Source organism: Rhinatrema bivittatum, chromosome 6, assembly GCF_901001135.1.
Source record: "Rhinatrema bivittatum chromosome 6, aRhiBiv1.1, whole genome shotgun sequence".
NCBI classification, from domain to species: Eukaryota; Metazoa; Chordata; class Amphibia; order Gymnophiona; family Rhinatrematidae; genus Rhinatrema; species Rhinatrema bivittatum.
The window spans coordinates 255,643,050-255,670,106 of NC_042620.1; the positions used below are offsets into that span (position 1 = coordinate 255,643,050).

Sequence of the window (27,057 nt, forward strand, 5' to 3'; positions counted from 1 at the left end):
AACGCCAAAGCCTTGGCCTTGCGCAGGTCTAGGCCAGGGTAGGTCGCCGCAACATTGGCCTAGACCCTATGCAAGGCCTAGGCCCGACACTAGGGCCCGGTGCAGAGATTGGGACCCGATGCCTGGGCCTCGGCCTGGATCCAGGTCTCAACCAGGGGCTTCAGCCTAGACCAGGTCCCGATGCCTGGGCCTCACATGACCGAGGCTCCTTCTGAAAAGCAGCTATTCTTGATTTGAGGTAATGGGGTGTGGGACGGAGATCTGGGGGGTTATGGGTGGGCGTCTGGCGGCCCCACTACACACCAATGAAATTTGGACTTGGGAGGAGGGGGCTCTACTATACCACCAACAGGGTTTTAAACAGCTGGGGTTTGGTGGGGATAGGGATAGGTACAGGGGGGTTTCCCTATCTTGTAAATTTTTATATGGAATGGGGAGATGGGGTGATACCCTTTGGCCATTATTTATGTGGATAAAGTTGGGCCAGGGCATCATCACATGAATCTTGATTTCTATTTTTATACTTCTTTTGATGGGGTCACCTTGTTTGGCAGTCCTTGGGTGGGAAGGGGGGGGGGTCATGTTAGACCCTGTCATTTTGTGAGGCTACTTTTTTTTTTGTCGTCGTGCCCTGTAAGGCGATGGCAGCCTCATGCATTGGGGACCGCCATCACACAGTATAGGCCTCTGCTGCTTGTTTTACCTCGCAGACTTTTACCACGAGACAAAATAACGTAGCATACAACCGCAATATTTTCTCCGAGAGGGGCACAATATTGCGAAACGCTTCCCTGTGATATTGGGCCCCTCCCGCAATAAAACATCATGGCTTAGTGAATCCTAGCCTTAGTTTTCATATTGTGCACAACTTTCCATGACTGCCCCCTTATACCTGGGGACAGACCCTACATTGTTAACGCAAGACAAAAAAATGCTCTATCACCCAAGTTCCATGAACTTTGAATTTGACAGGTGTTCCGGTGTGATGTCAGGCGTGTCTAGAAATGGGTTAGGAGGTGTATTTGGAGAACCTTCTCCGGAAACTTAGGGTTACTAACCTAGGACTCCCATGATGATGAAGGCAAACCGGGGGGAGGGGCTCTTCCAGTTGCTTTAGAGGAGAAAACACATCTGAACAGTTTGGCGCTGCTGCCATCTCGTGTGAATATCAAGAACCCCGTATCAAGGATTCTGAGGAAGTGTTCACCACGATGCAGGATACTGCGACTCCTGTCTGAGGAATTGCTGCCACAATGCTGAAGAGGAGTGGTTGGATTAATTTTTGTCTCTTTAAATGATGAGGCAAAGAAATTTCGCACTAGAACTGCAGCCTGGTTGAGTGACAGATATACCCTCTGAACTGGCATAGATAGTTAATCATCCTCTCCAATAACAAGGATAGAAACCTCTCTTTTTTTTTTTTTTTTTTTGAGGCAAGCGACAGTATGAAACATACTGGAGCTGGAGTCTCTAACCAGAAGCCGTCCGCTTTCAGCCTAGAATGATTGAGGGCTGTGGTAGCTGGAAGCAGCTGAGGTAGAGTGGCTTATATACAGCTGTTCCTAGTGTCTCCATGTTTCCTGTGCATCAAGTGCCTCAATGCACCATGCGTTGAATGCATTGGTGAGTGCGCCGTGTAACAGAGCATCGCTGCGCCATGTGTCCAGCAGATCCATCGGTGCAGCTTGCATCGAGCTTGTCTAGCTGTGCACCGTGCAAGGAGTTCATCCACTGGTGCGGATGGCACTGACACTGACTTACATTTCTTCGAAGCGGGTGCCAGTTCGATGCAGGGCGATTGTAGCAATCGACCCCATGGCTTTGATTTAGGCCGATGGGGAAGGTAATGAGGAGCTCCTGCACAACTCATTTCCCGATGAGCAGACAATGCTGCACTACGGGAGGAAGATTTACTGTCGCTTCTGAGAGACTTACTCAGTTCCTCTATGTAGGAAACCCTGGAGGGTTGAGAATGCAGACAGGTCCGCAGGCATATCCAGGGGAAAAGCAGGGACAAGCCGTGAGGGATTTCAGCTTACCAACGATGCAGTTCTATGGCCATTCTGAAGAGGAACGAGTTTTGTTTTTTTAGTAGCACTGAAAAATGCTGTTGTGGGTGCCGCAGATTGACAAGTTAATACCAGTGAAGAAACTGAAGAAAAAGAAACAATTTTAAAGTATTCTCGAAAAAAAATATCTGGAGAGAATGAGTACATATCTGGGCTGTGCTTGGATGAAAACAGACTGAAGAAGCACTTGAGGCAATGCCTGCACAAGAACTCCTATATATGCTCAGTTCAGCTCAAAGCTCTACTAGTGGAAGAGGCAGGTCCATTCGGTGGTGCTGCTGCTTATCGACGGAAAAAAATAAATTTTTAAATAAATGTCTCTTATGCAACAAGATAGTCTGTTAAGACAACCCAGAATTTCATATCGCGTCTCTCTCTTCCTATCGATTGATACATACATACATACATACACACTTCCTTACCTCCAAAGACGCCATCTCCCTCTCTCTTACACTTGTAGGAACATTCAAGATCTGCAAAGAGAACACCAACAGAAGCTCCTTAAAAGTTTGTAAAATCTTTTTTCAGGATATAGCAGAACCAATGAAGCTACTTTTTACACTGATAATATGAACTTCACCAAGTCATGTTACTAAAGAAAGCCTGTCCATACATTTGATTGATTGAGAAAAGTCACACAGGGGTAGATTTTAAAAGAAGCGCGATCAGCCTACTTTTGCTTGCGCATCAGACTCAAGCAAAAGTACGCTGGATTTTAGTAGATACGCGCGGAGCCGCGCGTATCCACTAAAATCCCTGGATCGGCGCGCGCAAGGCTATTGATTTTGTATAGCCGGCGCGCGCCGAGCCGCGCTGCCTAACCCGTTCCCTCCAAGGCCGCTCCGAAATCGGAGCGGCCTCGGAGGGAACTTTCTTTTGCCCTCCCCTCACCTTCCCCTCCCTTCCCCTACCTAACCCACCCGCCCGGCCCTGTCTAAACCCCCCCCCTTACCTTTGTCGGGGGATTTACGCCTCCCGGAGGGAGACGTAAATCCCCGCGCGCCAGCGGGCCTCCTGCGCGCCGGGCCGCGACCTGGGGGCGGGTACGGAGGGCGCGGCCACGCCCCCGGACCGCCCCGGGCCGTAGCCACGCCTCCGTACCCGCCCCCAAAACGCTCCCGACACGCCCCCGAAACGCCGCGACGACCGGGCCCGCCCCCGACACGCCCCCCTCCGAAAACCCCGGGACGTACGCGAGTCCCGGGGTCTGCGCGCGCCGGTAGGCCTATGTAAAATAGGCTTACCGGCGCGCAGGGCCCTGCTCGCGTAAATCCGGGCGGATTTACGCGAGCAGGGCTCTTAAAATCCGCCCCACAGTGAATTAGAACACAGGTGATTCAGAGATTGTGCTGTGCATTGACTTTCAGAGGACCCATGATCAATTCCTGGGCCAGGCTTATGCTCTCTGAGTTCTGCCTGGGCAGAGAATTCTACAGAGGCAATATTCACAGTACTTGGGGAGCAGGGAGTCTCAGCTACTGCAGAATGGTGCCATTACTAGCCTGGCTCGAAATGAATATACACTGGCTTCCAGAAGGACATGCATGGCTGGCTAGCTGGCAATAGGCAGGGGTTATATAATAGGGGGAAAAAAAAAAACAGGCAGTTTCAAATGAAGATTGATGACACTGCAGCCCAACAGAGATCAGTTCCAACTGAGCTAGATTCCCAAAGGAGCAGGAGAAATCTGGGTCCATAAAAGCAAGAAAGGCCCTCCTCAGAGGTCTACCAAACGCATGTCCTGCTGTCTTCCAATCGACAGCATTGCAGTGCACATTGTTAAATGGGCTTACTACTGGAATCTGTTGAAATAATGGAGGCCTTTCCTTCTCTGCTCTGCAGCTTGTCCCTGAGAGACTGGCACCTGAATCTTAGCATGCACAGAGATCATAAAACCACAATAGGATCCTAACAAACAGAACTGGGGCTCCCAAAATCATCAGCAGGAGCACCCCTCTCCCCTTTACTCACCAGATAGGAGCCAAGCAAGGCACTGAAGGCTGCAAACTTCAAGCTGGTCTCCCCCTTTCCTGCAATGGCTGGAGACACCTCCATGTCTACCAGGAACACCACAGTCTGCCAAGAAATATGAAGGCAGGGAATAAAAAAAAGCAAATGGGAGGACCTCCGTCTCTCTCTGACTCTCTCTCTCTCGTATTTATTTGTGTGTGTGCGTGTCTCTGTCGTCAAGAAAAAGTGTACTCAGTGGAGATATAAAAGAACTAGAAAGTACAAAAATGATAAAGGGAATGTAATGGCTTTCAAGGAGAAAGGCTAAACAGGTTAAAACTCTTCTTAGAGATGATCGAGGGAAGATATGAAAGAGGATTATAAAATCATGAATGGTGTGGAACAAGTTAATAGGGATGGTTATTTACCATTTTCAGAAAGTAATAAGACTAGGGAACATACCATGAAACTAACTAGCAGCAGACTTAAAACAAGTTTAAGAAAGTACTTTTTCAATCAAGGTACAATTAAGCTGTGGAATTTGTTCCCACAATGATGGATATGGTCAAGCATAGTGACAGGTTTAAAAAAATGTTTGGACAAGTTTCTGGAGGACAAGTCCATTAACAATTATTAACCAGGCAGATGTGGGATTGCCACCTCTGATTACTGGGAATGAGCAACAGGGAGCTCAACTGTCCCACAGTTAATGACTGAATATGATCTTGAGCTCCCTCAATGGAGAACGCTTGGAGGGATTGTGGTGTGGGGCTTTGTCCACGCTTTCCCCCGCACATTACCTTCCTACCACCTTGGCCTATCACAAAGGGGGAGTTCCAGATCCACATGCCCCCAGTGGTGGGGGGCCTCACAGGCCACTCCAAGCCATTCTGGACTTCTGTTTGGGTACCAGCATCTTGATCCTGGGAAGAAGAGACAATAAGATTAAGAAGGGAATGCTGTATTCACCCCTGCACTGCCATCAATATTGTCTCTTCCATCTCTCACTCCCTTTCCTCTCTCCTCTTCAACCTGTCCTGCCTCTATTCTCTGTCTCTATCCCGTCCTCCTTCTATAGTCTTATCTTCCTCCCTGTTCTTCCGTCTTTCCGCTCCAATGCCTCCTCTCTCTTACCAGCCTGTGCAGCCTCCTTAGCAGGTAGTTCAGCAAAAAGGATTTCCCTTGGCATTGTTCGCCAGCGACAGAGATGAGGCAGACAGGATATTTCTTCATCTCCTCCCTGCTCAGGCACTTCTGGATTGCTTCCTCACAAACTTCCAACTGCCCGTCTTCATCCACTGCCAGCAGTTGGAGGGGCCCTTTACTGCCATTCAGGGCACTGACCCTTAACTGCAAAGGAAAGAAGGACCACAAAGTTGGCATGTAAGATTAGCTACAGGCGTCCTAACAGGAGTGCCCTGCACTGTGGCTCCAGCAAACCCTTCACTTCAGAAGCAGAATTTTAGTTAACGTCACCCGTCTATAGATTTCATTTTATTTAGGATTTGTAGACAAGTTACGTAAGCGTCACATACTAAATCACAGTGAAACTGAAGGGTGCAGCTTTACATAGGTCTACAAATAAAACAGACGGTTAAGGCTGAGCAGACAGCCTTGCTACAAGATGTTCTGAAATCAAGACGGCTGAAAGGCATCCTTTCAGAAAACCAAGGAAAGCAAGAAGCAGAAATTTAACTGGGTAAGTTCAGGGGTGAAATTCAGCAGGACTTACCTGGCTCAGTCTGAAGGGACAGCAACACTGTGTCTGAGAGTGGGCAGAACTTCCACAGGCACCACCTTGTAATACAGTGACAGGGTGGCAGTGGGACAGGCATCCCAGAAAACCTGAGATCACCAATACTGCTATAACAAACAAATGTTCCTTGTTTTGGGATTAAGGGCAGGAGGTTCACCAAAGCTGAACATTATTCACGTAGCAGCCTGAGCTGCTCAGTTGCTGGAAAACGCACTTGAACCTACCAGGTAGCTTTAGGCCTGAGTTTTCTTCAACCAGACATCCTTGCGTATATATTAGCTTGGCAGTGCTAATACATAGGAAGGGTAATTTTATTAATAGCCCATGTAGGGCTGAAGTCCCAGTGTAGAAAGTACACACGGACTTCATCCCTAGTTTTCAAAGCAGACATGTAAGTCTGCTTTGAAAATTCGCAGACAGCGTGCAACTTAGCGTGTCATAGACACGACATTTACATCTGCTAGAGAGCATGTGTAAATTGGTCATGCAAACATTTTTGTGCATATGTTTTGAAAACTGAAAGTATGTGGGAAATCACTTCCATGCATACAACCCCCCAGGCTAATTTTCAAAGTCCATTTAGCACTAATATATATATTACCTGTTAACATAAGCTCCAACTCTTCCTCTTCTTACATGAATAAAATGTAGCCGGTGAGAGGGGGCAAATGTTCAATTAAAGGGTTTTGTCTGGATAACTGAAAAGTTATACACAGTCAAAAGGAAAAACCAGAAAAAAAAAGCTTTCTAATGCTCCACCACCACTCAAAATCTTTATGCCAAGACCAATTTAAAAATGCTATTTAATATTTGACCGTATCGGCAAGCCTGACGACGCACAACCCCGCTGTTTTTTTTTTAAGGGGAGCCGTCCGGACTTCTCATCATTTACGGTCAGTCTTAGTCCACTTAACAACGGTTCCTAAGAAAAGTTCAATTTTTTAAATTTTAAATTTTCGTTTTTTAATTATTTCAAGGCTTTATAACTCCCACAGACAGAAAAGTGTCAGCTCGACACCCGGCCGATGTTTCGCTTTTGCTTCTTCAGGAGCTTACAATATTAGACCTTTCCCGCCATTTTTAAAGGGGACCATCTTCACACAATGTCCTTATATTTTACAACCTACATAAAAGAAATTTCAATCAATATTTATTCCAAACCATTGATCACTTATCTGGTGGTAGGAGGGCACACTTGAACTTTTCTTAGGAACCGTTGTTAAGTGGACTGAGACCGACCGTAAATGATGAGAAGTCCGGACGGCTCCCCTTAAAAAAAAACAGCGGGGTTGCGCGTCGTCAGGCTTGCTGATACGGTCAAATATTAAATAACATTTTGAAATTGGTCTTGGCATAAAGATTTTGAGTGATGGTGGAGCATTAGAAAGCTTTTTTTCTGGTTTTTCCTTTTGACTGTGTATAATTATATTATATGGAAGAACATTAGCTCTTGTGTTTTTTTGTTTTTAACTGAAAAGTTACCCAGACAAATCCTTCTGAATATAGACTTCTTAGTTATAATAAGTGCAGTCAACACACACTCACACTAAGGGGTGAATTTTCAAAGCACTTATGTAAAATTTGTGTACACAAACGCAAGTACCTTGCACTTGCATTACTATTTTATGAACATTAAAGGTATGTGCATACTTTACATTTAATGTGCACATATATGCACAAAAAAAAAAAAAAAGCATTATAGGGCTCTTTCTGGGGCAAGGCCAACAGTTACGAGCTAAGTTGCTAGTTTTTAATAAGAGACTTACACATGTACATTTGGCATCTTATCTGTTTAATTTTACATCTGCCAATGATCTTGCGTAATTGATATCAGACTGGTTTATTGTCTATTTATTGTCTATTATTGGCTGGGAGAACTGGGGGAAGTTCACACTGAAGGACCAGGAGGGTCTCAATGAACTGGAGAAAGACTGGGAGAACTGGTGAAGGAATCGAAAAATTGGACATTTCAATTACGCACGTTTGTTTTAAAATATATATCGACTTCCGCATGTAAAGTGGGTTTTATGTGAGCAAGCACTAATTTATTTTGCAAGTATATTTTTAAACAGAGTAGGAAAAGTATGCTTTCAATGCACTGCCTGTACTCACGTGTAGGCCTACATACAAGCGTAGGTGTACGGAGTTTTTGCACATTATCCTCTAAGCCTTGCTTTGTAAATTCAATATTGATTTAGAATTTGTAGCTATCTCCTAGAAAGGCAAAGACCCTGGCACAATTCTTATTTAACTTGCCTATGCTAGTTGAACACTGGGTTCAGTTTTCTTGGGAATAAGTTTGAGTTGGCTTGAAACCGGTTTTGAAATGCATTAGTCGGGCACAGGTACTGTTTTAAGAGTTTTTGCTGCCATATCAATCCTGGAGAAAACTGTGTTCTTTGCAGACTGTGTTAATTTACACTGAACAAACAAGAATTATCAAGATCAGCAATTCTCAACCGGCATGCCGCGACCCACCAGTGTATCACGGCTCCTGTTGTCCCACTGCCCCAGTAGTGCTTCCCTTCTCCCCGGGGGCAGATTGGCCAGTCAGGGTACTGGTAATCCTCCGGTGGGTTGATGCAGTTGGCTGTGGAAGGATGCTGCATGCTGCCACCGGAGGCCAGACCGGAGGCGGCTGAAGAGCAGAGGCCAGGCTTATTGGGCTGAACAATGAGAAGAGGCTCCATGTGAGAGAGGAAACTTGCTTATGTGTGTATATGAGTGGCAGCTTTGTGTGTCTGTGGTAGGATGGGTGCCTGGGTGTGTGATTGAGAGCTTGTATGCGAGAGAGCATGTGTGTGATTGAGAGAGAGACTGCTCTGGGAGGTGATGTGTTTCTATGAGAGAGACAGAGACTGGTCAGGGAGGTGACTGGTGAGTGTGTGAGAGAGAGACAGACTGGTCAGAGAGGTGAATTGTGTCTGTGTGTGAGGAAGAGAGACTGGTTAGGGAAGTTACTGGTGTGTGTGAGTGACTGGTTGTGGGCCCTAAGGAAGAGGACCATGAGGACAGAGCTTCAGCAGCCACTACTGCCTCTGGTATGTGCTGTTGGCCTGCAAGGGAAAGAAGTAGGAGAGTTGCTGGAGAGGGTAAGTAAAGGTGGCTTTTTAAGTTTATTTTTCTTGATTGCCATTTTAATTATTGGGTATTATGTGATGCGTCTGCTGTTTTGAAATATTTTATTGATATTTGAACAATTTTTAATAAGTTTTATTATAAGTTTTTAATGGTTGATGTTGTTCTGTTCATCAGCTGTTTTGTAATATTTATTAGTATAGCTTTACAATTATTTCTATGTGGGGATCTATAGCAGCTTGGCTTATTCTGTTTTCTTAATAGGAAGTGTATTAGTGTTTAGGGCCTGGTTTAATATTTGTAGTGTTGCCTTTTCATAGATAGGGTTGTTACTGATGGGGTGTGTTCCATAATACAGGTGTAACTTTGTGCAGATTAGTTTGAGTGCATTATTGCAGTTCCTAGGACTATGTTAGGTGCTATATTTCTCTTTCCATTTCTCCAGGTTTGCACTGCATGCAGAGTGGCTTTTTTGGTTCTCCATTCCAGTTTCTGTCTCCATATTTATAATTTGTGGTCTTTCTGTACTTGGTGAAGGTCAGTTGTGTGTGTGTGTGACTGAGGTGAGGTATTTTATTAGCATGTAGGCATTTGTATCAATCTTATTTGTTGTTTTTTCTCAATAGGACATGCATTACTAGAAAATTACTGTCTTTTCATAAGAAGGGCTATTGCGCCTGGTAGTAAAGGGAGTTTGTTTTGCTTTTACTGAGATGTCATCAGAACCAGAATATCTTTTTTGTATGGTGAGTTGTACAGAGTAGAGTAATGTCCTAGTTCTGCTCTGAACTCATTGCTAGGGGTCGAGGGGGTTCCTGAGGATGCAGAGTGCATGTTTACATTTAGCCCCGTGACGATCACATGTTCAGTGTGTCACACATGTGAGAGCCATCTGTCAGGTATGTCCCGGCTAAAAAAAGGTTGAGAGCCACTTATCTAGGTAATGATGTGTACACGAGCTTTTAAGATCACACAGGTCCCTTCTACAAATGCTGATGTAAGGATAGGAGCATTCAAATACCAAAACTAATGTAAAAGATGCCAGCATTTTGGGTAGAAATGAAATTCCAGAATAAGGTGTTAGGATATGAAAACTGAACGGGCATAGATTTGGGAGTAATGTAAGGAAATATTTCTCCACAGAAAGGGTGGTGGATGAATAGAACAGCATCCCCTAATGGACAAGGCCAAAACTGCAGGAAGTGGAGGTACAGCAAGAATCAGTATCAGTAGGCAGAGCAGGCTGAAGCTGATCTCCTGCCTCCTACAGCTGATTGGCTCTATTGAGCAAAGAGAAACCAATCAAATGGGACTGGAGGAAGTGGGAGATAGCAGCAATGTGTTCTAGTTATGCTGCTGGCATAGAAAGGAAGGGAGATGCTGGATAGGACATAAGGAGAAAGGTGCCAGGAATGGCAGCAAGACAAAAGAGAAAAACTGGAAAGCTATGGGGTAGATTTTTAAAAAGTACGCCCGCGCGTACTTTTGTTCGCGCACCAGGCGCAAACAAGAGTACGCCGGATTTTAATAGGTACGCGCGTAGCCTCACGTATCCTTTAAAATCCAGGGTCGGCGCGCGCAAGGCTGTGCAAAAATCGGCAGCCTGCGCACGCCGAGCTGCACAGCCTGCCTCCGTTCCCTCCGAGGCTGCTCCGAAATCAGAGCGGCCTCGGAGGGAACTTTCATTTCACCCCTTCCACCCCTCTGCACCTTCCCCTCCCTAACCCACCCCCCCCAGCCCTATCTAAACACCCCCCCCCTACCTTTGTTTGACAAGTTACGCCTGCCCCAGGCGTAACTCGCGCGCACCGGCCGCGCGATTCCCCGGCCCGACTTACGCGCGTCCCGGGGCTTGCTCGGCGCGCGCGGGGGAACTTGGGGCAGGTTTTCGGGGGGGGTACGCGCGTACCCCTTTGAAAATCTGACCCTATGTGTGCAAATGCTCGTAGTCTCAGTGTCAATGTTTCAGATCTGCAAATCTTAATGGTGGAGGCAGACTCAGACATTGTTTCTATTACGGAGATATGGTCCAGTGAGTCTCATGAATGGGATACAACCATCCTGGGCTATAATCTGAGGAAGGATTGAGAAGAACTGCTTCTATGGCCAAACCCAAAAGCAAAGCTATAAATATGTTGCTAGCAGTAATTCTGTTATGGGTTTGATAGTTGCTGGATTTTGATTGTAAATATTACTTCCCTTAACATAAGGCTTGGGGGTAACCTGCACAGAGCGGCAAATACTATCCTTAATAGAAACATAGGAATAACCTGATGGAGAGACAGTTACTACCATAAAAAGAGGCTGGGCAGATTGAAAAAGACCAAATGGTCCATACAGCCATTATTACTGTTACTATGAAAAGGGGAACAGTAACTTTGTGTCATAAACAATATCCTAGTATCTTAAACAGAGAGAGTATGGAGGTAAGGAGGAAGCACTGTGGGCTGTCTTAAAAACCAGATGATACTTTCATTTCCACTGGCATGGTCTACAGGCCTCCGGATCAGATAGAAATGGGCAGAAGACATCCAATAGGCAAGAAGAGAGGCATTGCTTGTTGGAGATTTTAATCTGCTGCCCTTCAAGGTGTTCTGCTTAGACAAATGGTGATGGAACCCACAAGGGGAAGAGCGATTCTGGACTTGGTGTTACAAATGGAGAAAGTATCTCTAATATCTGGCTAGGTGCCCATCTGAGCACCAATGTTCATTAGACAGTATGGTTTGATATAGTGGCTTAGACAGAGAAAAGTTGTGTGAAGATCAAAGTCCTGGATTTCAAAAATAAAGACTTTGTTAAAATGGGAAGGTTCTTTGAAGAGGAGCTAGAAGACTGGGTGAAGGCCAAATTAAAAGGAAGTATTATAAAGTCAACAAATCTTTACATAAGAAAAGTACATTTAAATCCGCTTATATTTCATATATCCTTCTGAATTTAGTTAATATTAGAATGTAAAAATAATTATGATATCTGAATACTGTAACAAATGTTTGTATTTGTTTTTGAAAATAGCATAAAAAAAAAAAATAATTAAAAAAAAAGGAAAAGGAAACTGATACGGTTCTCCAAAGAGGTGGCTGAAAAATTAAAGGCAAAATAGATCAGTATATTATCACCTAAAATCAGAAGCAGTCAGTGTTGGGCTGGGTTGTTTTTTTTGAGGTTGATATTCAGCTGGCTGTGTCTGGATAAATTTACCTGGACAACGATCTAAAGATCAACCATTCCAAAACAGAAGCCTTATTAATTGATAAATAAAAATCCTAATTTAAAAAAAAAGAAAAAAAAAATCAAGAATACAACTGGTTTTGAAAAAAAAAAAAAAAAGGCATCAAGAGAGCAATATAGGAAGAATAAGGAAATACAGTCCATAACAACCTGTCAATGATGCTATGTAAACAGTCTACAATATGTGGATTAAGATTTCCTTTCCAGACTTCTCTCTTGAATTTTTGGTAGACGGGCATACCTATCTATTTAAAATAAAAGGCCTTGTAATCAGGGCTTCATGCTGGACTCAGATTTTGGCATGGTCCCAGATTATGACTGTAATCAGCTTAGTCTTTTACCAGCTGAGACTGATAATGTAGATTTATTTTTCTTGGGCCATGCTTTTTTAGCTTTGCTAGTTCAAGCACTGGTAATGTTTAGATAAGCCTATGGCAATGTTTTATATAATGGATTTTCGAAGGCTAATGTGAAGGCACTCCAGCTGGTTCAAATCTCAGCAGCAAGAGTGTTAATAGGCTATAGCATCAGGGATCATATTTAGTCCTGCTCTGAAAACACTGTACTGGATCTCTGTGAAATTCCAGTTTAAGTTACTGATGCTAACATTAAAATCAATGAGTCCTAGCTACCTTCCTGATAGGCTGGTAGAGTAGAATATCAACCAACTTGATCACTAAGATCGTTCCAAGAATTTTTCTTATGAATTTCAGCAGTGAAGTTGATGCACATACAAGATGTTTGATACATAATTCTAAAACTATGGAATTTGATACCAAAAGAGTTATGCTTAACATACGACTGCTCCATGTTTAAGAAATTGTTAAAAATGTGGCTGTTTCAATCTGCTTTTGAGGAATGTTAGGATTGTTGGTCTTCGATCTGCAGCTAATAACAGGATGATGTGATGGCATGTTGTGCCATAGAATTTCATAGGAATTCTGAGAATGTGTTTTTTGTTTGTTTTATGTATTTATTTATTATGTGTAAGTTTTGTTTGTATTTTCAATGCTATACATCATTGGGAGCACTATGTAGAACTGGCAATTTATAAAACTGAGATAATAAATAAAATAAACCATAAATAATATAGTACTTTCATCAGCTGTATGAAGTGTATGGGTTTGTGAAATAAAGATTATTGCAATTAATCAATACTCAAAAAATGTTTGTCCTGATAACTTTTGAAGTTAATCAGAAAAACTCCAAAGCTTGAATTCCTTCTCTGCCGAGCAGTGCAGTTTTATCCATGCAATTCATTACCTGGTTAAAATCAAGCTGGGTAAGAAAGAGGTGGCATGTGGGCTTGCTTTTAAGCTTATCCGGCTGTTGCTGAGCACTCCAGGCCCAGAGAACAAGTGATCTTGGAGGGAGGGGGTCAGTAGAGGGGCAGGAATTCCAGCCCAGCCCCATCACATTCACTGAGGAGGGGAATGGAGTATGGGGAAAATCCCTACCCCCCACCCACTGCTCCTTCACAGTTTCCTTCCTGAATTCCATTAAACTGGATTCCCTGCAGGCTGCAATATCTCTTAGTGGATTATCACAAGAATTATTGTACTGCATTTTATTCCTCTGTTTTTATGTCTTTTGTTTCTTGCATTTCTTGCTTGTTGTAAACCATCTTGAGTTGAACTTTTTGATGTATAAAAGCATGATATAATATTATAGCATAAGGTATTGCTACTAGCTGCATAAAGTTACCCGGGTAATTCTGGTCAGAGAAATCATAGTCCTAAAGGTAACTGGGTAACAAAATGCCCAAACTAGCATTCAAGCAATGGCCTAGCCGTCCCTCTCACCCAATATGAATAAAAGATGTTGTGTGGCTACGTAATCCCCACTTACCCCCAACATAATTTAAAATTGCCTAGCAGCAGCAGTATTGATCCTCCCCAATCTGTTCCTTTACAAAAATTCTGCTTGAATTAAAAAATAGGGACCGCAACTTTAAAACAAGCAATCACGTGTGCACCCACATACAGGCATATGTGGAGACCTGCACACATACGCTGGAATTTTAAATCGTGCGCGCGTATAATACAAAATACGCCTTCCACACGAACGCAATTTTGAGTGGTCACGCAAGGAGATGTTACTCGCGTAACTTTCCTTAGGACTTGTCGGTTTTACACGAGTAAGAGAGCACACACGTGCATGAAGGAAATAACCAGTTTGATCACTTAGACTACCAGTTTGCCCAGCTTCTCTCTCTAGGCTATCCAGACCCTCTGGTTCTTCAGCCTGCACTCCCCCCTGTTTACCCTGACTCTTCACCCGGTCAGCTTTTGGCTCTAACGAGTTTTATTTTGACTTCCACCTGAAAAAGAACAGCAGGTAACAGCCTGATGCGCGTGGAGTTCGCCGGTTTTAAAATCGGGCTTTACTGCTCAAGTGCAGTGAATAAATGAATACTAAGTACCGGTACTTGTCAGAGCTATCTGCGCTTAATATTCAGCAGAGGATTGGGGAGGATCAGGCTTTAGGACACTTTTAAATAATATTAAAGGGTGGAAGGAAAAGCTGCTTGGCTGTGCAGCTTTTTTGATTCATATTGGCACAGGGGTATTGATCATTTTGCAAACAGCAAACTGGTTAATGGCAAAGTTACCTGCATAACTTTGTCTGGGTAACCTTTAGCTGAGTATATTTAGATCATGCTGTTACTGGTTGAATATCGAGAACAGGTAAACTTAAGAGACTAACTTTCCCAGTCACCTGTTTTTTGAATTCTGACCTGTCACTGAGCAACTAGTTTTGTATTCAAGCAATGTTTTCAAGATTACTGGGAAAATATGATAACACTCTCTGGAATGAACATCATTTGATGATTCACCTAAATCACCTGATTGTTCCCTTGTCGATTCCTTTCACTTTTTACACCAATCTTTTTCCTCAAAAAATAGTAACCCAAGATTTATATGCCAAATCTCATATTTTTGTCTCTAATGTTTGAATCTAATGTCCCTGACTGATACTGGAAGGGAAAAGCCTAGCGGGAACTACGAGTCAGAAGCAGAGGATCATGGGCTGTGGTGGCCGTGGCACAATGTCACATACGCTCCTTCTGTACCGCTGGCTCCAGCATCCTTCAAGCAGTGACCATGATCATATTAGCCATAAATCTGCGACACAACTGGCCAATTATGTATTAACTGTACTTCTACACTGATTAGCCCTGCACTGACAACTGACACTGCCAATCCCCATTCAGAAGTCAAGTCCAGTAGATGTCAGACCTATGGATATCATTTTGAAGGTGGGGGGAGAAAGGGAGGATCACCCCTATTTGACTGCTAATTTTAAAAAGAGATTTGGGTGTTTGGGTGGGAGGTGGGCCTGCTTGATCTACTAATTTTAAATGGAGAAATTACTTACCTGATAATTGTGTTTTCCTTAGTGTAGACAAATGAACCCAGGACCAATGGTTTATGCTTCCCTGCCAGCAGATAGAGATGGAGTCAGGTTTCAAAGCTGATGTCACCCTAGATACATCCCTACAGTGACCTCACCCCTTCAGTATTCTCTTCAAAAGCCACTGTGGACATACTATCAAAAAAACTTGATTAAAAGCGGATAACCATAACTGTACTCAAACAAACATAAACATTGAACCCCAGTAAGATTATATATGCCCTGATCTAGGGACTGGATGACGGCTTACCTGTAATCTCTTGGAATCAATATCCACTCCATGGGTGAATCTTTGGCACTGTTCTTGAGCAGCCATGGGCAGGATGCTAAGTCCATCTGTCTACACTAAGGAAAACAAAATTATCAGGTAAGTAATTTCTCCAATTCCTAGCTTGTAGCAGATGGACTCAGGACCAATGGGGTGTACAATAACTACTCCCGATCGTGGCAGAAGGCTGCCCGTGGTCTGGTTAACACCACCCTTGCAAAGGCTATGTCCTCCCAGGCCTGAACGTCCAGGCGATAGAACCTAGAGAAGGTGTGCAGGGAGGATCGTGTCACCACTCAGCAGATGTCAACGGGAGACAGCAGTCTATATTCCGCCCATAAGATTGCCTGAGCCCTAGTGGAATGAGCTTTAACCTGAAGGGGTAATGGCTTTCCTGCCTCCACATAGGCTCCTGTGACTACCTCCTTAATCCAGCAAGCTATGCCAGCCCACAAAGCTGATTCGGCCTGCTTCCTTCCACCGTGAAGGACAAATAGACGGTCCATCTTTTGGACCGGTTCTGAAACTTCCAGATACCGCACCAAAAGCCTACTGACATTCAAATGGCGGAGGAGGTGGTATTCTTCCACATCCTTGTGCTTATCTAGGATTGGCAATGAAATGGACTGATTCTAATGAAATTCCGAGACTACCCTGGGCAAGAAAGATGGAATGGTATGAAGATGTAACACTCCTGGAGTCATCCAGAGGAACGGTTCCAGACATGACAATGCCTTAGTTCAGAGATGAGACATGCCAAGCATATAGCCACCAGAAACACCGTTTTCAGGGTTAATAAACGCAAGGAAAGACTGTGCAGCAGCCAAAAGGAGGGCCCTACCAAAACCTCCAATACTAGATTAAGACTCCACAAGGGAACCGGTGAAAGGGGTGGCCGGAGATGTTTCACCCCTTTCAGAAAATGGGCCATGTCCGGATGAACTGACAGGCGGTTTCCGTTCATCTCACCCCTGAAACAGGAGACAGCCGCTACCTGGACCTTCAAGGAGTTAAGTGTCAAACCTTTATTTAAGCCGTCCTGGAAAAACTCCAGAATTAGTGAGATTTTGACCGTTCGAGCGAAAACACCGCGTCCTCGCACCAGGCCTCAAATACTCTCCAGATCCACACATATGCTAGGAATGTAGAGAACATCCATGCGCAGAGTAAGGTGGCAATTACTGCCGCTGAATATCCTCGCTTCATCAGGTGAGCCCTCTCAAGGGCCAGACCGTAAGACAGAATCAAGTCAGATCCTCGTGAAAGACCAGACCTTGATGTAGCAGGTCCCTGTGCGGTGGGAGGCACGGGGGGGGGGGGGGGATCTCCACCAGGAGTCTCCGCATACCATGGACGCCTGGGCCAATCTGGAGCTACTAGGACTAATCCCATGATGCTAGATTCTGCAAACGACCCTGCCCAGGAGGGTCAACAGAGGGAAGGTGTATAGCAGCTCTTCTTCCAGCCAGGTCTGAATGACAGCATCGAGCCCCAGGGTCAACTGATCTCTTCTGCGACTAAAGAATCGGAAAACCTTTGCATTGTGAGATGTGGCCAGCAGGTCGATGGTTGGGAGACCCCAGCGATCTACTACCAACCGAAAGGCTTTGGCCGATAACACCAACTCTCCTGGATCCAGACTCTCCCTATTTAGAAAGTCTGCTCTGATGTTACCTTTTCCTGCGATGTGGGAGGCTGAGATCATCTGCAGATGTATTTCCGACCATTCCATAAGGAAATCTATCTCCCGTGAAACTTGCTGGCTTTTGGTTCCACCCTGGCCGTTGATGTAGGCTACTGTTGTAGCGTTGTCTGACATTACGTGGAACGCTTGTCCCTAGAGTATGTAGCTGAATTGTAGACATGTCAATCTGACTGCCCGGGCTTCCAGGCAGTTTATGTTCCAGAGGGCCTCTTCCTTGGTCCAACGCCTGTGGGCCGTCAGTTGCTGACAGTGAGCTCACAGTCCCAGAGGCTTGTGTCTGTCATCAGGACCAGCCAGTTTGGAGGAGACAGAGCTACAACCCTGCCCAGATGAGCTTCCTGCAGCCGCCACTGGAGCCAAGAGCATACTTCCATCGGTAAATGGAGGCGAATCAAATAGTCTTGAGACAATGGGTTCCAAAGCGACAGCAGGAAGCGTTGAAATGATCACTTCTGCACTTGCCCATGGCACTACTTCCAAAGTTGCTGCCATCAAACAGAGGACTTGAAGATAGCTCCATCTCGTCGGGTGTACCGTTTTCATCAACAGATGCACTTGCGCGTGGTCGGGAGAAAGACCTTGCCCTACTTGGTGTCGAACCGGACTCCCAGATATTTCAAATACGGAGAGGGTTTGAGACTGCTTTTATCCAGGTTTATGACCCAACTGAGTTCCTGAAGCAAGGAGTTCACCCTGTTGGTCACCCGGAGACTCTCTTCCATGGATTTTGCCTGGATCAACCAGTCATCCAAGTACGGTTGCACCAGGATTCCCTCTTTTCTCAAACTGCTGCTATGACTGCCATAATCTTGGAAAATGTTCTAGGGGCGGTGGCCAGGCCAAAGGGCAGAGCCTGGAACTGATAATAGCGACCCAGTATCATAAAGTGTAGGAAACAATGTTCTTGCCCGATTGGAATAAGTAGATAGACCTTGGATAGGTCCAGGAAGGTTAAGAACTTTCCTGATTGTACGGCCATTATCACACAGGGTAGGGTTTCCATGCAGAAATTAATCACTCGTAGATGTCGGTTGATGTTCTTGAGGTCCAGGATGTGACAAAAGGAACCTTCCTTCTTGGGTACAATGAAATAGATGGAATAGCATCCCGTATTTTCCTGGGGCGGCTTAACAGGTAGTCTCCACTGCCTGCTTCTTGTGTTGGGAGTGGCAAGGAGATATATTCATGATATCCCGATGAGTGCTGCGAAATTCCAGTGCATATCATTCTCATAAGACCTCCAGTACCCATTTGTCCGAAGTGATCTTGACCCACCATTGGTAGAAGAGGGACAGTCGACCCCCCCCCCCCCCCATCTCCTCGTTCCAATAGTAGGTTGGCAAAACTTCTTTGGGGGGTTTGGGACGAACCTGAACCTGACCCTCTCTTGGGCTGCTGACTCCGAAAGGACTGAGACCTCCCAAAGGAACGAGACCTCTGAAATGTCAAGTTTCTGTAGGGGCGAAAACATTAGAAGCCCCTGGATCGACCCCTCATAGGCGAGGAGTGCTTTAACTGCTTTCTCTGGTAGCCGGGGTACTGGAGATTCGCCCCATTTACTGGCCAGCTTTTCCAATTCACTTCCGAAGAGGAGTAATTCTTTAAAGGGCATCTTTGTGAGGTTTGCCTTGGAGGTTACGTCTGCTGACCAATTTTACAGCCATAGCTATCTTCTGGCTGCCACCACTGAGGCTACTCCTCTGGCCGAGGTACGGACTAGGTCCGAGCCCGCGTCAGCCAAAAAGGCAGAGACAGGTTCCATAACCACTCTGGAATTCGCACCCCCCCCCCCCCAGTCATCCACTTCCTGAAAGAGGAGCAGTACGAATGAGCTACCATGGTACAACAAGAACCAATCTGTAAGGTCATTGCTATTGCATCAAAGGCCTGTTTAAGGATGGACTCTATCCGCCTATCATGCGCATCCTTTAAGGCCGCTCCTCCCTCCACTAGAATGGTTGTACGCTTAAGAGACAGCATATCTACTTTAGGGAAACGCAAACGTTCTCTCGCTGCCGGATCCAGTGGTTATAGAGTTTCTAATGATTGTCCACCTTTAAAACTTGCTTCTGGGGCATCGCATTCCAGGTCAATCAATTCCTGGATGGCTTCCAGTACTGGAAAGTAGCAAGAGGCTTCCCATAGGGAAATCAGAATGGGATTCTTCTTTGGTTCTGTCATAGATTCCGCCCCAGGAACACCCAGTATCCTCAGGATCTGAGAAACCAGGGCTAGCAATGTGTCTATAGAAAAACCGTAACATGGTCCGATACGGTTCTAAACCAGAGGGGATTTCCCTATCTTCCAAGGAATCTGGATCCTCTTCTTCATCCGTGCCATCCGGGTCCCTGCCAGGGATACCCTTGGTGAGTCAAGGCATGCCTCGAGGTCTGCCGATAGGACTGAGAGAGGGAGGGCTTACCGGCTGAGGTTCCGTCCGGAGAGGGGCAAGTGAGGTAGCAGACTGCACCTGTATGAAGGTTTGAAGGCCTTGAAAGAATTCCACCCAAGAGAAGGCAGCCAGGTCCATGCCTAGCACAGGAGGAACTGGGGTAGGTGCCGCTGAATTTCCCTCTCCCATGGATGACCCAGTCCCGGGGTTACTCAGATCCGGGGTACTTCCGGTTAAGGCTGTTGATGACCCATCCTCTGAATGGGAGGAGCCGGGCTTAGCAAAGTCCGAGGAGGCCAACTCTCCCTGGGCTTCTTCACAGTGCTGATATAAGAAAGAATCCAGGTCAGACTGTGCAGCCCTAATATAACAAGCAGTGCAGAGAGAAAGGTGCATATGTTTCTTTGCTGCCGGAGTCACTGGTGATGGTAACTGCATGTTCAGACAGCTCGGGCTTACAATTTTATGCATACAGATTTCAGGCACCTACGTGGGCTGCAGCGAGTTGCACGCATAACCCGTGTGCCCGGCTTTATTTCTATTCTGCTCCTAGTAAGTTGTATATGTATGTACGCACGTGTTAAACATACAGCACATGTGTAGAGCCAACACGCACTGCGCTTACCAAAGCTCTATGGTGGGCAATACAGGCACAAAAACACGCGCAAGATGGTGCCGCTGTGGCCTACCACGCAGTGTGCTGACCAAGTCTAGAGAAGGGCCTAGGCCACTGGGGGGCCACTCGGAAGCCCATGTCCCCTTACCCCAACGAGACTGGGAACAACATCGGTACGGCGCGCCGAGCAAGGAAAACCAGAGGAAGTCTTACAGAAACATCTCCAATGTCTCTGAATTGGGAGGAAATCTTCTCTTTTTTTTTTAAACTTATTTGGGCTCAGTGCTTACCGACTGAGTACAAAGACTGTCTCCGGCTGCGGGGGGAGAGGGCTTTGGCCATCACTGCTGTGCTCTGCTTCCTGCACCTGCTGCCTTTCAGCTGCTTCAGCAGCTGAAAGGCCCAAGGCACCTTGGGAACCAGCTACCAGACCAAAGCACACCTCAGAGAGATCTTGGAAACCACCTCAGGAATTCTCAACTAGGAGAGGGCCCTTTACGAATTACCGCAAGAGAGTGGGGCTCAATCTTTTCTCCAATTTAAAAGTAGAATTTCTTCTTCCAAAAGGTACAGCGATCTCCATAGGAAAAGCATGTCCGCATCTGCTGGAGGCGGAGAAATATTGAAGGGCTGAGGTCATGGCAGGGGTATATCTAGGGTGACGTCAGCTTTGAAACCTGACTCCATCTCCATCTGCTGGCAGGGGAGCATAACCCATTGGTCCTGAGCCATCTGGCTACACGCTAGGAAACTGAAATTTAGGGGTTAGGGGGAATTGGCCACTGCTCGGTTGCTACATTTTTTTTTTTTTTTTTTTTACACCTCATCTAGGTAAACTTAGGCCTATGATCTTTTTGACCAGAGTTAGCCAAATAAATTGACCTGACTAGTGTTGAATGTCAGAGCTAGCTGGGTTAATTTAAGCCATGCTCCTGGAACACTCCTGCCCTGATTCTTTTACAATCAGGAAAAGTTTAGCTGGATAATTAGCCATTCAGCACGGCGGGCTATTAAAGACTCAAGAGTTTCTCCAGCTCAGGCCAAACCCTTTTGAATACCGATGCCAGAGTAGTATATATACAGGTCCTCTTCAGAACAATTTTCAAAGCTGTTTACCCAGGTAAACAGTGATTTAACCTGGGTAAAATGGTTTGGTAGAAAGTTGCCCTTCTATTATGCCTGGATAAAAGTTAAGTGCGGGCTTCTTAAGCACATGAACTTTTAGCCAGGTTAAAAAGAGACATTTCTGGTTGGGGAAGTGAAACAGTGCACAGACATCCCATTTTCAAAAGTGCACGTGCTATTTTACTCTGATCAACTGCCTGTACAAATAGGTCCGAAGCAAGCAGGCACTCTTAGTGTGGGCACTTTGGGACAATTTTCAAAAGGAAAAAATAATATAAGATCTAAGAACAGAAACTAGCAACTCAATAGAATCTACTCACAGCAAAGCTGACCAAACTGCTGAATGAGTGACCATCACAGCACAGATTGCACATACAATGTAGGACTAATATCTAACGTGCCCCAAGTTACAATCATCAGGCACCAATTCTGGAGTAAATGCAAACAAAAAGAGGGTAAAACTTCTCTCATCAGAAGACTTGTTAATAGTCCTGTAAAGATTCAATGGCGAAACAATTTAGCCTCTCCTGGAAGCCAACACTGATCAGATGTTTTGAAAAAAATGTTGTCCATAGTCAAATTATTTCCTCTATAGTAAAACACAGAGAGAGGATAGGAGCATCTACCCCTCTCGAATGCTCCGGACCGATGATTACAACTAGACGCACTTTAAGATATTAGTCATGCATTGTATGTACAGTCTGTGCTGTGGTAGCCACTCGTTCAGCGTATTGTGCTTGTTGATGTTTTGTCAGCTTTGGTGCAAGTAGATCCTTATTGATTTTTCAAAGGGAAACGTCAGGAGGGGTTTCCCTTTTTGAAAACTGCTATGTACATGGGTTAAAAGTGCCACATATACTGGCCCTTGTGAATGTAAATGTTGCACCAGTATATACACAACCCGACAAATGCAACATATACATGGGTACATGTTTTTAGATACATATTTCAAACATGAATGGTCTCATTTTGGATTCCCTTAAACAGCTTATCTTACAAAAACGGGTGCAAATCCATTGAAGCAGCAAGCAATACAAACATGGCTATAGATGAACAAACAGATGGGCAAACTATTGAAACCTGTAGGTGCTTTCATACGTTATGAGACTTGCTTAATGAGACATTTCATGTTCAAAATAAGTTTCTAAAATAGGTAGTTTACTTGTTTATATTTTACATACATAGAGCAGTGCACATCTGGTCCTTGTAACTCTTACTGCTACTGAAGGCTGCATAAACCTTACTGATGTCACAATGCTGGACCTTCCCACTCAGCCAGAGACCCTACCCACAGCAAAGTTCTGCACTGTGTGCGTTTACTAGAGCATCAATAAAAATACGGAAACACAAGCAGACAAGTGCTAACTCTGCATGACACTGGAAGCATACATTCTTCCAAATCAATTTTCTAGTGTTGGTTAATCCTTCCTATGCACCCTACCACCCCCACTGCTTTGTCAGACCTCAGGGTCATCAGATGTAATCAACCCTTGTGTCATAATGCTCTACTGAAGTGCAGTGGAGATTTGCATGAACTTGTCTTATAGGAGAAGTGACCCCACTGCAGCCATACAGGACACCCTCCAAAATGGGAATCCAGAAGGAGGAGATAAGAAACCTTACAGGCTCACCGAAGCTGGCCTTTTCTCTGCCTTCTGAACCTGCTTGATCTTATCTACCAGGCTCTTCAGTCGGAAGTCAGTGGGCATGAGGGTCCTCTGGCAGATCTGCCGGCATTCGGGGCACTGGTGGCCGCCAGAACTCCAGTGCTCCATAAGGCAGTCCCGGCAAAAATTGTGGCCACATTGGATGGACACAGGCTCCTGGAAGACTTCTAGACAGATGCAGCAGGTGATCTCCTCGGACAAGGACTCCAGCAACCTCTCAAAGTCCCTCATGGTGAAGGAAACTTGGGCAGGCTCAGTTTTCTGGCAGAGAAAAAAAAAAGTTCACTCAGTTACTACTAACCAGAAATGGAACTGGAAGCAGAGGATGCATTTTTTTGTTTTTTCTTCAACTGATCATCTTGTCTGCTTGGTCACGCTAACCTGCTCCCTTCCTTTATGACTTCATCCCCCATTGAGACTCTGGAAACAAGAGAGGGCAAAATGATTTTGCCTTTCAAAACCCTACCTTTTCCTCCTCTGCGGCTTCCACTAATTCTTGGTCTCTCTTTCAAAAGAAGTGTTCTGGTTGCAATTACCTTTACTGACAGAGAGACTGCCAGCCTCTCTGAAGATTTACAGTTTCATATCATTGATGCCCCTGGAGAAAAAGCTTTTTATCATTGTTGCCCCCTGGGAAGACACCACCTTGGGATGGATACACCATCCCTGCTCCCTGAACCATGCTACATTTAGGACAATGAGAGTTGCATCCTAACATAGTAATAAAGTAGATGACAGCAGAAAAAGACCAATGGCCCATTCAGTCTGCCCAGTTATTCCTGCCCTTACTGCAAAGATATATGGCAGGTGCCAGGATGCTTAACTACTTATAGGACTTAATTCCTCATCCAAGTCAGTTCTCTACTACCCTGGGTAGAGAAGCATGCAAAATGCCATACTTAAGCCAATCCCCATGTCTTGTAATACTCCAAATAGCCACCAAACCTTCAGGCCGATACAGTACAGTGCGCTCCAGAGCGCACTGTTAGCCTGCTATTGGACGCGCGTTTTCCCTTACCCCTTATTCGCGGACCGATACAGTAAAGTCTGCGGGAGAGCGGGTGAATGCCCGCTCTCCCGGTGCGTGCACCGGCCACTCGCCAGTGCGTGAGATTCAGTATTTAAATTAGGTCCAGCGGTAGATCCGGGTAAAAGGAGGCGCTAGGGACACTAGCGCGTCCCTAGCGCCTCCTTTTTGACAGGAGCGGCGGCTGTCAGCGGGTTTGACAGCCGACGCTCAATTTTGCCGGCGTCTGTTCTCGACTCCGTTGACAGCCACGGGCTCGGAAAGCGGACGCCGGCAAAATTGAGCATCCGGTTTTCGGCCCGACAGCCGCGGGCCGAATTCAAATTTTTTTTTTTTAACTCTTCGGGACCTCCGACTTAATATCGCTATGATATTAAGTCGGAGGGTGCACAGAAAAGCACTTTCCCGGTGGCTGCACATTTTAGTTTCTGAATCGCGCGCACATACCTAATAGGGCCCTCAACATGCATTTGCTGGTTAAGGGCGCTATTAGATGCCGCAGGTTGGATGCGCATTTTCCTCCCCTTACTGAATAAGGGGTAAGGGAAAACGCGCGTCCAATAGCAGGCCAACAGTGCGCTCCGTCCGTGTAATGGACCCATTATTCCCACCTCTGAGTCCTTCCCTTCTGCATCTCTGGTGTTTGAGGAGGCCCAGTGAGCCCCCTAGGCTCCAGGCTTGGGAGCCGCCAATTTTCAAAATGGAATCAGGCCTTTCCCCCCATTACTAAACCAATCCCCATTCAAAGCAGATCCAAAAAAGGTACCATATACAAGCTTCCATATCAGAGAACTCAGAAGATCCATGTCTTCAACTTTTTTCTGAATGTAAAATGGTTCTATTTAAGCCTGATGGGTAGCCTATTCCTAACCCACCCTGGCTGCAAAATTTTCCAACATTTGTAGTGTATGGGTCAGCTTATCAGGCAAGCCCTTCTACAATACTCCAAGTTTGTGATCTCCTTTAAACACACTGAGATATCCCCTGGTAGGCATGCTGTTCTTATTAACAGGTACAATCAGCTGTACATCATCTCCAATTATATAGCTGGTGAGTCCCTAGGCTCGAATTAAACATCCCACTGTCCTTACCAGATGGTTTTCAATAGGAGCCCACAGGCAGTTGCTGCACACAGCCTTGTCTTTCAAAGAACTCTGAAAATTATGGGCTTGCTCATGAAAAAATGAACAAAAATGATTACAATCTGGCACCATAAAAGTGTCAGCTGTTCTCAAAGCTGTCTTCCCCAGAATACAATAGCAAATTGTTCTTTCAAATTGTTTTCTGCTGCTACAGTTGGTTTAGAAATCACCTTTTTTGGTCTTATAATCTCTGAATAATACCTATTAACTGTTGCCTACCACCTATGCTTATCAAAGGGGCACTGTGAAGACCATGTTCAGTAAGCCAGAGAGTGGACAAGTTAGCAGTTTAAAGTTAGTTGGATAACTTGTCCTCTATATTCAGTGGGATACATGCCTGACTGAATATATTCACCTAAAGTTATCTGGCTATATGTAGCCAGATAAATTTATAATGTAACTGGCTATAGGGCTCATTCACTTAAGTTGTGTTAGGCCATTTACCATGTCATGTGATAATGTTTATTGCACGGTAAATGGCGTAACGCAAGGCTGACATGGGGTATTTGAAATACCTTGCGTTATTCCAGGCCTGGCACCACACAAACTTAAATGAGCTGATTCGCTTATAAACACACTAAACAATGAAAATCAAATAATGCAGCTTGGCAAAAAAAAAATCAAAAGCCGTGTTATTTGATCTGAAGTTAGCTATAAATCAAGAGTTAGCTCAAGAGATGTAGCTAACTTTCACCGGGAGCATCAAGAAATGAATGCACATCCCGATGCCCCCAGAGCCCCATCTTAAAGGACTGATGACTGAGTAAGCTCCCCTCCAAAAAGCCATCAAAAAACCCCAGGGGTCTGCACAGATCCCCTGCCCCAATCCCCTGCCACCTTTAGAGGCAGCTGCTGTTCAAAAATTAAATAAAGCTTAATAAATGGCCCTGCTGGGCTGAGACCTCCCCCCAAACCCCTCCAAAGTGGCTAAAAACAATATTGTAGGAGTTCGCAAAATCAGGCCTCCGCCGTTCCCATTCCTTCCCCGGGATTTTTTTTTTCCTTAAACCTGGCTCCCCCCCCCCCCCCCCACCCCACCCCCCGTCTTTGTAATCAGCTCCCTTCCCCCAATCTGTGAAACCCCGGCTGGGAGCAAGGTATTTCTTTACCTGCTGAAGGGATCCGAGTTCCCTCAATATCCTAGGATGCATCACATCTGGGCCCGTGCTCTGTCCACTTTCACTTTTGCTCGTTCTGCACAAACTCTTCCACAAATGGCAGAGCACCCCACTGCCATGTGTACCAATGTCGCCAAATGATAGTCCTCCTCCAATTCCTTCCTCACGGGCTGTTACAGTACAGTGCACGCCGGTGGAGCGCACTGTTAGCCCGGGTTTGGCTGCGCGTTTTCGACGCGCTAGCTTTACCCCTTGTACAGTAAGGGGTAATAGCGCATCGAAAACATTTCCAAACCCCCCCGCAACTAATAGCGTCCGCAACATGCAAATGCATGTTGATGGCCCTATTAGTTATTCCCGCGCAATACAGAAAGTAAAATGTGCAGCCAAACCGCACATTTTACCTTCAGAAATTAATTTCTGCCGGCACCGGGAAAGTGTACAGAAAAGCAGAAAAAACTGCTTTTCTGTACACCCTTCGACTTAATATCATAGCGAT

The 27,057-nt window shown here is 45.4% G+C and overlaps 2 protein-coding genes across 8 annotated transcripts in view; one reads left to right on the plus strand and one right to left on the minus strand.

The window, feature by feature from the left end:
- Positions 1 to 27,057, minus strand: part of RNF112 (ring finger protein 112) — a 131,958-nt gene that overhangs the window by 35,392 nt on the left and 69,509 nt on the right. For 6 of the 7 annotated variants that reach the window (XM_029606868.1, XM_029606866.1, XM_029606864.1 and 3 more), the window contains 5 exons: positions 23,236 to 23,532; positions 5,154 to 5,369; positions 4,820 to 4,942; positions 4,041 to 4,145; positions 2,492 to 2,542 (listed from right to left, as the gene is read on the minus strand). In XM_029606868.1, the coding sequence (XP_029462728.1) occupies positions 2,492 to 2,542; positions 4,041 to 4,145; positions 4,820 to 4,942; positions 5,154 to 5,369; positions 23,236 to 23,502 (762 nt within the window). In that variant the 5' untranslated portion in view covers positions 23,503 to 23,532. Of the gene's footprint in view, positions 1 to 2,491; positions 2,543 to 4,040; positions 4,146 to 4,819; positions 4,943 to 5,153; positions 5,370 to 23,235; positions 23,533 to 23,807; positions 23,976 to 27,057 lie in introns of those variants that run through there. The other variant, XM_029606867.1, reaches the window with a different exon arrangement.
- Positions 5,629 to 27,057, plus strand: part of LOC115094135 (microfibril-associated glycoprotein 4-like) — a 94,213-nt gene continuing 72,784 nt past the window's right edge. Inside the window, exon 1 of the mRNA XM_029606875.1 lies at positions 5,629 to 5,718. The gene's annotated coding sequence lies outside the window, so the exon portion shown is untranslated. The remainder of the gene's footprint in view (positions 5,719 to 27,057) is intronic.